The 15,527-nt window shown below is 63.3% G+C and overlaps 1 protein-coding gene across 2 annotated transcripts in view; it reads left to right on the top strand.

The window, feature by feature from the left end:
- The first annotated feature begins 2,939 nt into the window (after positions 1–2,939).
- Positions 2,940–15,527, top strand: part of SH3GLB2 (SH3 domain containing GRB2 like, endophilin B2) — an 89,858-nt gene continuing 77,270 nt past the window's right edge. Inside the window, exons 1-11 of one of the 2 annotated variants that reach the window (XM_056108902.1) lie at positions 2,940–3,111; positions 6,786–6,927; positions 7,009–7,137; positions 11,900–12,033; positions 12,121–12,213; positions 13,461–13,523; positions 14,203–14,226; positions 14,334–14,423; positions 14,507–14,607; positions 14,827–15,061; positions 15,137–15,246. In XM_056108902.1, the coding sequence (XP_055964877.1) occupies positions 3,049–3,111; positions 6,786–6,927; positions 7,009–7,137; positions 11,900–12,033; positions 12,121–12,213; positions 13,461–13,523; positions 14,203–14,226; positions 14,334–14,423; positions 14,507–14,607; positions 14,827–15,061; positions 15,137–15,244 (1,182 nt within the window). In that variant the 5' untranslated portion in view covers positions 2,940–3,048 and the 3' untranslated portion in view covers positions 15,245–15,246. The remainder of the gene's footprint in view (positions 3,112–6,785; positions 6,928–7,008; positions 7,138–11,899; positions 12,034–12,120; positions 12,214–13,460; positions 13,524–14,202; positions 14,227–14,333; positions 14,424–14,506; positions 14,608–14,826; positions 15,062–15,136; positions 15,247–15,527) is intronic. The other variant, XM_056108903.1, reaches the window with a different exon arrangement.

The raw sequence follows: 15,527 nt of genomic DNA, 5'->3' as shown, positions 1-15,527 counted from the left end.
TTCTCTCTGCCTGCCCTCAGCAGGAAACCTCCTCTCCTTGATACTCTGCCCTGACTCTGTCCTTTGACCCCCTACCCAGTTCCTTGGCTATAAATCTCTCATCCGATTGTTTTCGTCTTGTCTTTTTTTGGAAAGTGTACGCTGGTGGTGCTTAGGGAACCAGACGGTGGCAGATTTGAACCTGAAGCAGGTGTTCCAGCCCTTGGAACCACTTCCACTGGAGTTGAGCCCAACCGTCTCCCTACCGCAAGAATGCCACTGTAACACCCCTCCTGAACAGTCTTTCCTGCCATCTATAACAACTCTCTCCTGAATGCTTTATTCTGTAGCTGTGCTCAGGGAGCTATCGCATGAACAGACACACAAGTATATTGACATGTGCATGAACTTATGCGTACGATGAAAGATGGCATAGCAGGCTAAATTAATGATGGAGACACTATATAAAAGTATTAGTAGTCAGTCATCCTGGTAAATAGAAACACATGATGAGCACACGGGAACACAAACATAGGAATGTACAAAGAGCTGATGAATTGCATGTACCTGAGTCACATGAGGATTAATCACCACTCCATACAAATAGGTCACGGTCACGGTCCTCCAGTTGTTCATCGATTTGCTCGAGCGGGCCCAGTAACGTCTCCATCGTGAGACTTGTTGTTACTGTGTTTGGCATATCGAGTATGTCACGGGTAGCTTGCCAGGCTCTGCCGTGCGGGCGAGATACTCTTGGTAGCTTGCCGGGCTCTCCGAGAGGGGCGGAGGAATCGAACTCGAGTTGGCCATGTTGGCTGCTTGCAAGGCAAACACCTTTCTGCTGTGCTGTCGCTCCAGCCCCTGAGCCTGCTGAGTGTGCCATACAAATAGGGACTTATTTTTTTTTTTGGCTTTTTGGGTCACAGCTGGTGATGCTCAGGGGTTCCTCCTGTCTCTGCACTCAGAAATTACTCCTGGCGGTGCTCGGGGGACCATATGGGATTATGGGGATTGAACCTGGGTTAGCCATGTTCAAGGCAAATAAATGCCCTACACACTGTATTATCACTTCGGCCCAGATAGAGACATTTTTTGGGGCGTGGGCCACACTCAGCGGTGTTCAGGGCTCACTCCTGGCCCTGCACTCAGGGTTCACTCCTGGTGGACTTAGGGGGCTGTGTGGGTTGCTGGGGATAAAACCTGCGCAAGCAGGGACGTGTGCAAGGCAAGTGCCCTAACCTCTGTACACCAACACCAAATTCTTACATTTTTTTCTATTTGCAAGCTCTTTACTTTTCTTTTTTTTTTGGTTGGGGGAAACAATGTGTGGCGCTCAGGGCTTACTCCTAGCTCTGCACTCAGGGACTACTCCTGGAGGTGCTCCGGGAGGCATATGGGGTGCGAGTGATTGAACCCTGGTCAGCCGCGTGCAAGGCAAGCACATTACCCGCTGTATTGCTCTGGCCCCAGAAGAATATTTTTAAGTCACCATTACTTGACAAAGGGTTGGGACCCCGCAGTTTAAGGAGCGATAGTACAATGGATAGGATGTTCGTCTGGCACCTGTCTGCCCTGAGTCGATCCCAGACGCCAAGTACGGTTCTCCAAGCCCTTGCCAGAAGTGATCCCTGAGTTCAGAGCCAGAAGTAAGCCCTGAGCACCACCTGATGTGACCCCAAAACAAAACAAAACAAACCCAAAACACCAAATGGGAGAGAGGCAAGGGGGTGCTGGGGATAGGAGGAGGAGAGAGAGAGGCCCACCAGGGGCAGCAACAGCGAGAGGATTGCCCAGGCAGCTCCACCCCAAGGGCCACTCCCAGCCATCTGTTTTGTTTTTTTAATTTTTAAAATTGAATCACCATGAGAACAGTCACAAAGCATTCATGTTTGAGTTTCAGTCATACAATGATGGAACACCCATCCTTCCACAAGCATACATTTTCCACCACCAATATCCCCAATATCCCTCCCCCAACCCAGCCTTTCTTCTGCCTCCGGGGCAGACAATTTCCCCCATCCTCTCTATTTTTGGGCATTACGGTTTGCAATACAGGTACTGAGAGGCTATCACGGTTGGTCCTTTGTCTACTTTAAGCACACATCTCTCCCCGGCCATCTCTGAGAGCTCTGCCAAACCCTTCTCAATCTCCTTCCCCAGTCCTAGAGGCCCCGCCCCACTGCCCAGAGGCCCCGCCCCACTTCCCAGAGGCCCCACCCTACCGCCCAGAGGCCCCGCCCCACGCACTTGGCCCCGCCCACCGCCCCCTGAGGTTCCTCCTTGAGCGCTAGGCCCCTCCCTGTCGCCCTTGGCGCTCCGTCCAGGTCCGTCGCTAGGCGGCTCCGCCCCTGTGCGCTTGGCCCAGTCCGCACCTTTCAGAGGCTCCCTCATTGGAGGCTCCGCCCGGAGGCTCCGCCCAGCCCTGCGCACTCGGCCCCGCCTCGCCGCCTGAGGCTCCGCCCCACACGCTCGGCCCCACCCCGAGCACTAGGCCCTGCCCCACCGCCCTAGGCCCTGCCCCACCGCCCTACGCCCCGCCTTCCAGCGGCCCCGCCTCATGCGCTCGGCCCCGCCCCCACGCTCGGCCCGGCCCCCACCTCTCGGAGGCTCTGTCATGGAGGCTCCGCCCTGCGCACTCGGCCCCGCCCCACCGCCCGGAGGCTCCGCCCCGCGCGCTCGGCCTCGCCTGCCGCCCGAGGCTCGGACCCGCGCGCTCGGCCCCAACCCATCGTCCCAGAGGCTCGGCCCCGCGCGCTCGGTCCCGCGCACAGCCCCTGAGGCTCCGCCCCGCGCGTTAGGCCCCGCCCATAGACCGAAGGCACCGCCCCACCGCCCGAGGCCCCGCCCCGCGAGCTAGACCCCGCCCCGCCGCCCGAGGCCCCGCCCCGCCGCCCGAGGCCCCGCCCCGCGCGCTCGGCTCGGCCGGCTCGGCGCAGCGGGCGGCGGGCGGCGGGCGGCGGCGCGCGCGGACGGCGACCCGCGGCAGCAGGTGGGCGGGGTGCGGGCCCCGGCGGCGCGCGGGGGGCGGCCAGGCTGCCTGGGGCCGGGCGCGGCCGGCCTGGGCGCGCCATGGACTTCAACATGAAGAAGCTGGCGTCGGACGCGGGCATCTTCTTCACGCGCGCCGTGCAGGTGAGCGGCGGGGCCGGGATGTGCGCGGGGTCGCGGCCGGGGGGCTGCATCCCGCCGCGGGGCGCCCTGCCGCGACCCCGCGCGCCGCGGGCCGGGACACGGCGCCCGCGCTGCCGCCGCGCCCTCCGGGCCCGGGCGGGGTCGGGCCAGGCCGCGGCCCGGTGTCCGGCGGGGCGCGCGGGGAGGTGGCCCCGGCGGCCAGGTTAGCTCCCCGGGCCCGGGCCCGCGCCGCCCGGCCGAGAGGGGAGCGGGCCGGGCCGGGGCGGACGGCGCCTCCCTCCCCCGCCGGCCCCGCGGGGACCGCGCCCGGCAGGCCGGCCCGGCCGCAGGGGCTGCCCGCGGCCTCAGTGTCCGCGCCGGTGCAATGGGCCGACGCAGCAGCCCCCCGCTCCCTCGCCCTCCCTTGGCGCGTCCGTCCGGAAGCCGGGGGGCCGGTCACTTCCTTTCTGCCCTGTCCGCGCGGGGCCCGTTTCCGCTGGCCGCCCCATCCCTCCCGGGAGTGGCGGGGTCTCGGCCGGGCCCTTCCGTGGGAAGCTGGCCAGGCCCACGGTGCTGACGCTGGAGCAGGCCCTCTCCGTGCGGCCGGAGAGACCGAGGCAGCGCCGGGTGCGCCTGCACCTCTCGTGACCTTGGGTGGGGGGCCTCGGTCTGTCCGTCTGGGAAATGGGGTGGTGGAGCCGAGGCTGGTGCCAGGGACGTTTTAAGGGGAGCCTGTGCTCCCGAGCTGCGTGACCTTGGGCAGGCTGTGCTCCCCGGGTGCGGCGCTGGCGGGTGGGCCTGGGGGCTGGCGGCGGGCAGAAGCCCGGGCTGTGGCCGGCTGGCGCCTGGACGACCATCTGCCGTGTTTACTAGAAAGCACAGCGTCCCCGGAGAGCCAGCGGCGCGCGGGTGTGCTGCCTGTCCCCAGCCGGCCGGGGGCTGCCTGTGTCCAGCCCCCCCTGGACAAGCCCCTGCAGGGCGGAGCCTTCGCTCCCCGCCGTATCTCTCCATCGGAGAGAACCTGATCTGCCGCGTTGCTGCTCCAGTGGGCCTGGAACCCGACCTGGCCGGCGCCTGCCAGGCCTCCCGTGTGGGCTGGGCTGGCCTGGCCCCGGGTCCCGCTGGGCCTGGCGCGCGCAGCACAGGTCCTGGGCCCCGGGAGGCGGGGGACAGCAGCTTTATAAATAGAGGCTGTCTCCAGCTTCCTCGCCCACCCGCTGTCTGCCAGCGCCCTCACACTCCGCCTCCGACGCGCCCAGCCGCCCCGGGCACGCCTGGCATCCTCAGGGCTGGCCCCTGGCCGCAGGACGGGGATCCTGGGGGCTTAGGGCCACACCGATGCCCGGAGATGCTGGAGCTTGTCTCTGGCATTGCTCGGGGATCATGTCCCAGACCTCCGAGCGTCGGCCTAGGGTGGGCTTCTCCTTTGCCCACTTAGTATCTTCCGGGCTTGTACCCGCCTCCAGATGGTGGGTGCCTGGCCCCAGTGCTGGGCCAAAGGGGGGAATGGCAGGAGTTGTTTTTTTTTTTTGTTTGTTTGTTTATTTTTTGGGTCACACCCAGCGATGCTCAGGGGTTCCTCCTGGCTCATGCACGCAGGAATCACTCCTGGAAGTGCTCAGGGGACCATATGGGATGCTGGGAATCGAACTCGGATTGGCCGCGTGCAAGGCAAACGCCCTACCCGCTGTGCTATCACTCCAGCCCCAGATGGCAGGAGTTCTTGGCACGGAGGTTCTAGACCCGGGAGAGTGCCCTGAGCTTGGGGGATCTGGGTGGGGGTGCTGGGGCATACCCCAGCCTGGCCCAGCCCAGTGGGTGGCACCAAGAGGGAGGCAGGGGCTGGGTGGGGCATGGGGGCAGCTGGGGTATGGGGGCTGCCAAATGCAGGTTTGGGGCCCCTGCAGGGGCAACCTGGCGGCTGGGGTCCCTCATGCACCCTAAGAACTGTGACCGATGAACACTAAGAACCCCAAGGCTGTGGCCGATGGGGACAGTGTGGATAGTGACCAGTGACCACTGACACACAGCAGGCCCCAGCCGGGTGCTTAGGGTGGCAGAGAAGGTGCCTTCCAGAAACTTCCCGGCAGCGTTGAGGGCAGCAGGTTCTACGCTGCTCTGTGCTCTGTGCCCTCCTCCCCCTGGCTGTGAGGGGGTGACAGGGTGGGGAGGGATGGGGGGAGGGGGAGGGTGGTGCCCAGAGCCACGGGTGCTGCAGGCACCGGCCCCGCCCGGAGAAACCCCAGCCCTGCCTGGTGCATAATTAATGGTGGCTGGCTGGCTGGTGAGGCGAGCTCACCCGCACCAGTGATTCACCCCTGCCTGGTCCTGGGAAGGGCCTGGTGTCTGCGAGGCTGCGGTGGTCACACTGTGATTGTTCCCGGAGCGTGGGGGGCAGGGGGTTGGTGCTGGGGGTCCTCGTCTCCCCTGATGGATCTGTCCTGCCACATGTCCTGCTGTGTGACCCCAGCCCCGGCCAGAGCACGCCGAGGGGCAAACAGGCCGCTCCTGCTGGGCCTGGCTGGTTTCTGGGTGTCTACTGGGACCCCCTGGAAACCCCCAAGTTTTCAGAACCGCCTTCTGCCAGCCCCCCTGCAGTGGCCTCTCCTGCTGCCTGTCCACTCACAGCAGCTGCAGCCCTGGGGGCACCAGCGACCACCCCCACCCCCCAACCTCCTCACTCCACATCTCCCACCCTGAGTCTCCAAAGGAGACACGAAACTCAACAGCCCGTTTTTTCTTTTTTTTTCTCTTTGGGTCACACCCGGTGATGCTCAGGGGTTACTCCTGGCTTTGCACTCAGGAACTGCTCCTGGCGGTTCTCGGGGGACCATATGGGTTGTTGGGCATCGGGGATCAAACCCGGAGGATTCAACCCGGGTTGGCCACACCCAAGGCAAAAACGCCCTAACCTCAGTACTATCTCGCTCCTCACTCCAGGGGCCCCCTGTTTGTTTGTTTGTTTTATTTTAGGGGACACACCCGGCGATGCTCAGGGGTTCCTCCTGGCTCTGCACTCAGGGATCACTCCTGGTGGTGCTCAGGAGACCCTAAGGGGTGCCGGGGATCGAGGCTGGGTCAGCCGTGTGCAAGGCAAGCACCCTCCCTGCTGTGCTCTCACCCCACATCTTTTATTTTTGCTTTTTTGGGTCATACCTGGCTATGCACAGGGGTTACTCCTGGTTCATGCACTCAGGAATTACTGCTGGTGGTGCTCAGGGGACCCTATGGGATGCTAGGAATCGAACCCGGCTCAGCTGCGTGCAAGGCAAACGCCCTCCCCGCTGTGCCATCGCTCCAGTCCTCGCCCCACATCTTTGAGCCCCAAGCCCCCTGCCCCTCCATCCCTTTCTCCACAGTCTTCCCTTCTTCCCTGCAGACCTGAAGGCCCCACGCTGGCCAGGTTCCTTGCTAGACTTTATACACGTGTGTGTCTGAGGTCGGAGCGGGAACCTGTGGCTTCTAGGGGGTTTCCAGAAGCAGCCGAGTCCCCCACCCCACCCGCCCCCGGCTGAACATCACTATGCCAGAGGCGGCCCAGCACCCGCTATGATTTGACAGAGGTCATGCAACGGGTCTGGAACTTTCTTGCTCTTAGGGCCTGAGTTCCAGTTGTGGGGTGTATGTGTGTATGTGTGTGTGTGTGGGGGGAGGGTAGGGACAGTCCTCTCCCCCGCCGACCCCACCCCTCTCAGTTCACAGAGGAGAAGTTTGGCCAGGCCGAGAAGACAGAGCTGGACGCCCACTTTGAAAACCTCCTGGCCCGGGCAGACAGCACCAAGAACTGGACGGAGAAAATCCTGCGGCAGACGGAGGTGTTATTGCAGCCCAACCCCAGTGAGTGCGGGTGCCGGGGCCGGGCTGGGCTGGGTGGGGGTGTCGCCCGTGGGGCAGGCGCTGAGGGCGCTGTTCCCGCAGGTGCCCGCGTGGAGGAGTTCCTGTACGAGAAGCTGGACAGGAAGGTCCCCTCGCGAGTCACCAACGGGGAGCTGCTGGCCCAGTACATGGCAGACGCGGCCAGTGAGCTGGGGCCCACCACATCCTACGGTGAGGCCGGTCCCAGAGTCTCTCTTACTTGGGGGCACCCCGGGGTGCTGAGGGATGGGTGAGGGGTGCCTGCCGCAGAGCCTGTGGTGAGCTCAAAAAGTGTGGGTGCAGCCGCACGCATTAAACCGTGACTATCAGCCGCGTCTCCACCCACCCCGGCCAGCCGCATGGAGGAGGGCACCAGCCCGCCAAGCTAGTTGGTGATCACAGTCACCGTTTATTCCAGTCTTCGTCTCCGTTCTCGACTCACACTGCCTCATTCCTGTTTCCAGTTTCACCCTCCCCCATTCCCATCCCCCAGCGTTAGTTAAGAGCCAGACATCAAAGGTCGGTGTAGGGGCTGGAGCAATAGCACAGCGGGTAGGGCGTTTGCCTTGCACGCGGCTGATTACTGTACGAACCCGGGTTCGATTCCCAGCATTCCATATGGTCCCCTGGGCACCGCCAGGGGTAATTCCTGAGTGCAGAGCCAGGAGTAACCCCTGTGCATGGCAAGGTATGACCCAAAAAGCCAAAAAAAAAAAAAGGTATGATAATTGCACAGAGGTGAGGTAGCACAATCAACATATATAACGCCTTTCTGGGAAGCTATGATAAAATCTCATCCTGCTAGGAGATCTGCCCAATTTCATCTAAGGGCATATTTCTCCTGTGCTTAGTCCAAATCCGTTTAAACAGTCATCCTAAATTTACTTCTTAATAATCTTTCTCTACATATTTTTTCTGGGGGGCCACACCCAGCAACGCTTAGGGTTTCCTCCTGGCCCTGCACTCAGGAACCACTCCAGGTGGTGCTTGGGGGACCGTATGGGTTGCCAGGGATTGAACTCGGGTCGGCTGCATGCAAGGCAAATGCCCAACCAGCTGTACTATTGCTCCAGCCCTTTCTCGTCATTTTGGATGGACACAGTAAGAGATATATTAAGCCTAAAGGGTGGCTTTCCTGGGGACATCTCGCTGTCTATCCCAGACTACAGTCCTCAGGCCAGGTTAGTCTTTCCTAACCCCAGCAGGATCCTTATCCAGTTACTTCTTTTTGGTGCCTGACAGAGTTTGTCCATGACTCTGCTCTTCACTTACAAGTTTTGTGGTGCTTGGCCTATCCCTGTTCGATGCCAGGGTAACTTACGGCTTGCCCTGGGTCCATCCAGTCCCTCGTAGGGACCCTGCCTTTGGGGGGCGAGGAACTAAGGGCAATTGAGGCTTAAGTCGAGTAAATATGATAGATGCCCAGGAGTAAATAGGATTTGGAGTCAATGAACTCCCAAGTTACAAAAGCATAGCATGAACTGTCTACCTGTGTCTCTACAGAAGGGACATTACTTTAACGTAAACTGGCATAAAGGAAAGAGAAAAGCAGTATTTCCCTTACAGATACAAAATCCAGCGATCGCTGAAGAATCTGACTTTACCAGTCACAGGGTTAGGGGAAATGGGTGATCCACAGATGTTAAAGATGAATGGGAGTGACTCTGACGGATGTAACTTAGTAAGCCTAAACGCCTTGCAGGGAGAAAGGACCACACCAATGTTCTCCAGCAGCCTATTTTATGTACTGCTATCTCCTCACCCCTCTCTTCTTTTGGGAGGGTGGGGCTTGGTGCCACACCCATCAGTGGTCCAACCTCTGTGCCTGGGGGTGACTCTGAGTGGTACCCACAGGACCTGTAGCACTGCGTTGTCCTGTCCTCCCATTGTTCATCGATTTGCTCGAGCGGGCCCAGTAACGTCTCCATTGGAGACTTTGTTGTTACTGTGTTTGGCATATCGAATACGTCACGGGTAGCTTGCCAGGCTTTGCTGTGCGGGTGAGATACTCTCGGTAGTTTGCCGGGCTCTCCGAGAGGGGCGGAGGAAGCGAACCCGGGTCGGCCAGTGCAAGGCAAACGCCCTACCCGCTGTGCTATCACTCCAGCCCACAGGACCCTGTAACCCGGGATCAAATGCAGCCAGCAAGAGCCTTAACCCTGGTTCTGCCTCTCCAGCCTGCCTTCCCCGCTCTCTCTTTATTTTGGTGGATGGGGGAGAGGGGGGGTGGCCACACCTGGCAATGTTCAGGGCTTACTCCGGACTCCGCACTCAGGAATCACTCCTGGTGGTGCTCAGGGGACCATGTGGGATGCCGGGGGTCAAACCTAGGTCAGCTACGTGCAAGGCGAGCCAGCCCCCTCTCCACTGTGCTCTCACTCCAACCCCTGCCTTCTCCTTTTCTGTTTTCATTCTTCTATGAAAAAAATTTGGGGGTAGGGTCAGAGAGATAGTACAGAGAGGGCGCTCGCCTTGCATGTGGCCAACCTGGATTCGATCCCTGCCATCCCACAGGGTCCCCAGGTCTCACTATTAGTGATCCCTGAGCACAGAGCCAGGAGGAAGCCCTGCACATTGCTGGGCGTGGCCCACAAACCCCAAAATAAATAAAAAAGTAAAGTGAAAAGGAAGCCTCCCCTTTGAGGGGGTACGGGGTGGGATTTGTCCGTGGGCCACATCCGGCAGTGCTCAGGGATTCCTCCTGGCTCTGCACTCAGGGATCAGTCCTGGCGGGCTGGCGGGGGAGGGACCTGAGGGGGTGCCAGGAATCGAACCCAGGTGGGCCGCCAGCAGGTCAAGCGTCCTCCCCACTGTGCTCTCTCTCCCCAGTCCCTGGGAAGTGCCCCGAAACCTTCCCTCAATTGATTTGCTGGACGTGGATTTTGTTGGTTCGCTTTGCTGTGTGTGCCGGGAAGGAACCCGGGGCCTGCCCTAGAGCCCTGGCTTTGTGTGCAGGAGACCTAGGCTTGCGCCTCGGCACCTACGAGCCCCCAGCACTGTTGGGTGTGCTCCAACATCCAAAGGAAAGAGAGATGATCGGCTGTTGTCCAAAATGGTCATGGTGTGGCTTTGCACCCCGCCAGCATGCAGGGCCGAGGCTCGGGGCTCCCGGCGCGTCCTGGTCGTGACTTCTGGCCATGTCATGCTCCCTCTCAATCCCCGCACTGCTGTGTGTTGGCATCCCGGGCCCGACTGTGCCCTGCTATGGCTTCTGGGCTTCTGGGCCTTGACGGGTGTCACTGATGCTGCCAGGGACAGAGGGTGTCCCTGTGGCCGAGGGTCCCCGAATGCTTCCCTGCCCCATGGGGCTGGAGCGGGCTGGGCTGGCCTTCCTGGTCCTGTTACCTCCACCATATTTGGGGGCCGCCGTTTGGGTCTGTGTGAGCCTCTTCCCAATGCACTGAGATCTGCCCGGCTCCGTGTTGTGCTGGGGGCCGCCAGGGCCACCCGCTGTCCAGCACTAGGGTCCGGGTGGTCGGTTGCAGGCTCTCAGCATGGGGCCTCACGCTCAGATCCCTGCCGGGCGGGCTCCGTGCTGGGCCTGATGTGGCCTCGTCTCCTCTCTAATTCCTCCGGGTTTGCTCTGCCGGGACCCAACCCAGGGCCTCACGCCTCTTCTTTGGCTTTCAAGCCTCTCTCCTGGGGTTGCTGCTGGGTGAGTGGGTATTGGGGGCTCAGACTGTACCTGGCCAGAGGCCGCTCCTGTCCTCCCCCACCCCCAGAGGCTTTCCTGCTGCTCAGCTCCGGGAGGTCCCAGTGTTCCAGCTTCCAAGCCAAAATGTGCATCCCCCAGCTTCAGTCGTGCTCATCTGTCTTCCAGGGAAGCCACGTCCCTCCACCCCCACCCTTGGGAGCTCCAGCACCACGGAGCCTGGATAGACGCCCCTGAAACACTGAGAACCACACTGCTCTCCTTGCTGCCAGGGTCCCTTGATCCTTTTATTTTTTTGGGGGGGGGTGGCCACACCCAATGATTCTCAGAAGTGACTCTTGGCTCTGCACGCAGGGATCACTCCTGGTGGTATTCGGGGGACCATATGGGGTGCCGGGAATCGAACCCGGGTTGGCCGCATGCAAGGCGAGCACCTCCCCGCTGGACTATCGCTCCGGCCCCTTCATCCTTGAATAGGTTATATTCTTTGCCTTTGAGTCCAGAAATTAAATTAGTTTGGTTTTTTTTGGGGAGGGGGTAGTGTTGTTTGTTTTTTGGCAGTACATAGGGGCTGTTCTTTTTTTTTTTTTTCTTTTCGGGTCACACCCGGCGATGCTCAGGGGCAACTCCTGGCTTTGCACTCAGGAATTACTCCTGGCAGTACTCGGGAGACCATGTGGGATGCTGGGAATCGAACCCGGGTCGACTGCGTGAATATAGGGGCTATTTCTGGGGGATGTTTCTGGTGCTGCTTGGAGGACCAGAAATGTGGTTTTTTTTGCCCCAACAGTGCATGGAAAGCTTTATTATTGCTTGGGTGGGGGCTGCTGTGCTCCTTTTTCTGTTGCTCTGAGACCCCCTGTCTCTTTCGGGGAGCAGCGCTCAGGGCCCGGGACCCACTTCTGGCCACACTCCAGCCAGCCAGGCCCGGTCACTGCACGCTTGGGTCAGGTGATGCCGCTTCTCTGGGGCCCCCCAAGTAGGGGACCATGCAGTACTGGGGCTGGTGCCCTGTGTGCCCCCAGCCTGGCTACGACTCCCTGACTCCCCCTGACTCTTTTGGGGGGGCTTCCCAAGTGACGTTCAGGAGGCCCAACACCCCGACCAGTGACTCTGTGCCATCCAGATCAGCAGTTACGTGCGTGCAGGGACCCGAGGATGTGGTGCCCCTTGGGGGTGTCCAGGGTCACACCTGGATGTGCTCGGGGGACTGTGCAGCGCCAGGAATCGAACCAGGTCCAGTGGAAGGCGTGTCTGGCGCTCACGCTCACTGACCCCGTCCTGGCTGGTCTGTGTCCCCAGGGAAGACGCTGATCAAAGTGGCCGAGGCCGAGAAGCGCCTGGGGGCCACGGAGCGGGACTTCATCCACACGGCCTCCGTCAACTTCCTCACGCCCCTGCGCAACTTCCTGGAAGGGGACTGGAAGACCATCTCGGTGAGGGGCGGCCCTGGCCACTCCCGCGCGTCCACCGGTGTCCGCGGCCGCCTTCCCTCACGGTTGCCTGTCCCCCTCGGCCCACAGAAGGAGCGGCGGCTCCTGCAGAACCGCCGCCTGGACCTGGACGCCTGCAAGGCGCGGCTCAAGAAGGCCAAGGCGGCCGAAGCCAAAGCCACGGTAGGTGCCGGCCCTGCATGAACCCTGACCTTGGGCCCGGCGGCGGCAGTGGCGGCAGTGCCGAAGAGGCCTGGCGGGGGTTCCTGGGCTGCCCCCGCCCCGCCAGAGCCCTGCTGTCCCGGGAGGTCAGGGCAGCCCCGGTAGCTTCTTGCATGTTCCTGCCCGGCTGGCCCTGCTGCTGCTGCCTCTGCTGTCCTCCCTCTGTCCCTGCCCGCCGCGTGACCAGCCCCCAGGGCCTGTGCTGGGCAGTCGAGAGGGGCTGTGGCCTGGGCCTGTGCAGGCTGTCAGGCCCGGCTGGAGGACAGGAGCTGAGGGTGGGCATGCCCGGCTATCCGGGGCCAGAGCTGGAAGTCCCAGACTCGGGGCGGGCCCAAGTGCTGTGCTGGGCGTCGGAGTTGGGGGCTCAGTCTGGGAGCCCTCCGTGGCCCCGGTGGCTGGGTGGGGGTGTAGCGGGCTCTCAGCCCCCCTAGGGGTGCCCTTGCCCCACCTCACTGCCGTCCCCCGTCACTCAGCCGCACTAACCCTCTGGACTAACCTGGCCAGGACAAGCTCCCCTCCCGCCCCCCCACCCGGCTACGCCCGAGCGTAGCCCCCCTGAGGGTCCCGAACCCCCCCGGCCACGCCCCCGCAGCCCTCTGCACCCAGAGGGGTGGGGCGTCTCGGCCAGCTGGCGCCCGCGCTGTGGACTAACTCTCGTGTTTTTTGTTCTTTCCGTTCTGCTTTGGGTAACTTGGCTCAGTGTGAGGGAGATGTGAGTATACCTGTCCCACGTGCTGTGCTGCTTGTGTGTGCCCGTGGTGGGCCCTTGTGTGTGCGTGTGACGCAGGGCACGGCCCCGCGGCCTTTTTGCAAGCAGCTGTTCTCCCTGCAGAGCTCCTGGTTGGGAGGGGACCCCCCTGGCACGGAAGCCCGGGAGGCGACTCTTTGCAAAGGCCTCAGGCTGTCACGGCCCATCTGTGCATCCATCTGTCGTGGGGAGGGGAGAGGAGGGGAGGGCAGGGCAGGGCGCACAGGAGCCAGTAGTGGCCTATGCACATTTGGGGCTGGAGGGAGTTGGGGTGCGGCAGGGGCACGGGGTGGCTGGGCTCCGGGAGGCGGGCCCGGCTGGTGGCAGGGGCCACTGGTTCTGGTGGTGACTGTGCCGAGTCCAGACCCCGCTGGGCTGTGTGTCCTCTCCTCGCCCAGTGGGCGGCTGGGCGGGCCCCGGGCCCCCGCGTGACGCCCTTCCGTGCCTCTGTTCCCGCCAGACGGTGCCTGACTTTCAGGAGACTAGACCTCGTAATTACATTCTCTCGGCCAGCGCCTCCGCGGTAAGCCCCCCCGCGCCCGCTCTCCCGGCCTGCCCGGCTGTGAGCGCTGCTGCAGAACTGAGGTGGGAGCAGCCGCCGCGCCCCCCGGGGTCCCGGCTGCCACCTGCGGGTGTGGCCGGGGGAGCTGAGGTTGGATGGCGCCGGGGAAGCTGTGGACGTCTGTCTCTCGTCCCGACTGTCAAGTCCGGGAGTGGCCGGCACCCCCTCCCCCACTGTGCTGCCTTTGTCCTCGCTGCCCCTCCTGGCCGTGCAGCTGGTGCTGGGCATCCTGGCCGGCTCGGCAGGCCACTCCCCACCGGGCGCCCTGGGGACAGCTCTGTCCTCTGCCCGCGTTTCGGGCTCAGGTTTCCCTCTGGGGTGGGGGCTTCCTCCCCACTTCCTGGGCCGGGTCGAAGCTCCCGGGACGGGCACTGCCCGAGTGGGCTCTGGGCACCGGGTGCTGTTCCCTCTCGGCCCGGCAGCTCAGCCAGGTGGGGTGGGGGGACGCTCGCTCTGCTGGACGCCCGGACCCGGCTGGGGCCGACGCTGCCAGCTGCCTCTGCCCCCTGCATGTGGCACGAGGGACCGCTGCCCCCTCACGCCAGGCCTCGGGAGGGGCCGGGAGGGCTGGGGCAGGCCTGGGGGTCAGTGTCCTCCCTCTTCTCCCTGCCCGCTCGCCGGTCCTGCATGGTCCCTGCAGCTCTGGAACGATGAGGTGGACAAGGTGAGTGTGGCTGCCGGCCTGGAGCTTGGGGCAGTGTGGGCTCGGGGGTGGCGCCTGGAGGGAGGAGGGCGCTGGCCCGGGGACGAGCGGAGCCCTGTGTCCTGCAGGCCGAGCAGGAGCTGCGAGTGGCCCAGACCGAGTTTGACCGGCAGGCGGAAGTGACGCGGCTCCTGCTGGAGGGCATCAGCAGCACACACGTGAGTGCGGCGGGCCGGGAGGGCGGGGCACGGCCGGGGTCTGGGCCACGCTGACCACTGACCACCTCGCTGGCCTCCCCCAGGTCAACCACCTTCGCTGCCTTCACGAGTTTGTGGAGTCTCAGACAACCTACTACGCGCAGTGCTACCGCCACATGCTGGACTTACAGAAACAGCTGGGCAGGTGCCCGGGGGACCCCGCTGTCCGTCCCCGCTGGCGGGGGGCCCGGGTGGGGTGAGGCGGGGCGGGTGAGGGGGCAGGCTGGGCCGCAGCTCACCCCTGCTTTGCTTCCCCGCATGCCGCCAGCTCCCAGGGAGCCACGTAAGTACCCGGCAGGTGAGGGTGAGCGGGGCAGGGGCGCTCGGGGGGCGCGGGCCGCTGAGCCGCGCCTACTCCTCCCAGGTTTCCGGGCACCTTCGTGGGCAGCACGGAGCCCGGCTCCCCACCCGTGACCAGCACATCGCCGAGCACCGCCACGATGCCGGTGGTGGCCCCGGGGGCTGGCGCGGCCCCTGCAGGGGAAGCTGCCCTCTGCCTGGAGGAGGTGGCACCCCCTGCCAGTGGCACCCGGAAAGCCCGAGTGCTTTACGACTACGAGGCGGCCGACAGCAGCGAGCTGGCCCTGCTGGCCGACGAGGTGTGTGGACCGGGGAGGGGTGGGGCCCGTGGGCGGGGCGGTGCCAGCCTGCAGATGCGCCTCTGCCCCCTGCAGCTGCTCACCGTCTACAGCCTGCCTGGCATGGACCCCGACTGGCTCATGGGCGAGCGAGGCAACAAGAAGGGCAAAGTCCCCGTCACCTACCTGGAGCTGCTCAGCTGAGGGGCGGGAGGCCAGCCCCGACCCGGCCCGCTTCTGACCGGTGGTCCGGAGCCCCCCCACCGCCTGCAGCATCGCCCTCCCGCTCCTGCCCGGGCAGAGGGGCCCTGGCAGGCGGGAGCCCCTTGCTATCTTTCCATCGCCCGCCGCAGCGAGAGAGTGGCGGGCGGGTGGGCGGGTGGGCACAGGGCTGCAGCCCACCTCACCAGTCACTTTTTCACGGTCTTTTTACTCGGCCTGTCTGCTTGCTGCCTAGCCAGTGACGAATAAAACCTTCCCTGCGCGT

Source organism: Sorex fumeus, unplaced genomic scaffold (assembly GCF_029834395.1).
Source record: "Sorex fumeus unplaced genomic scaffold, SorFum_2.1 ptg000233l, whole genome shotgun sequence".
Taxonomy (NCBI): domain Eukaryota; kingdom Metazoa; phylum Chordata; class Mammalia; order Eulipotyphla; family Soricidae; genus Sorex; species Sorex fumeus.
This window is presented reverse-complemented; position numbering and strand designations above follow the sequence as displayed.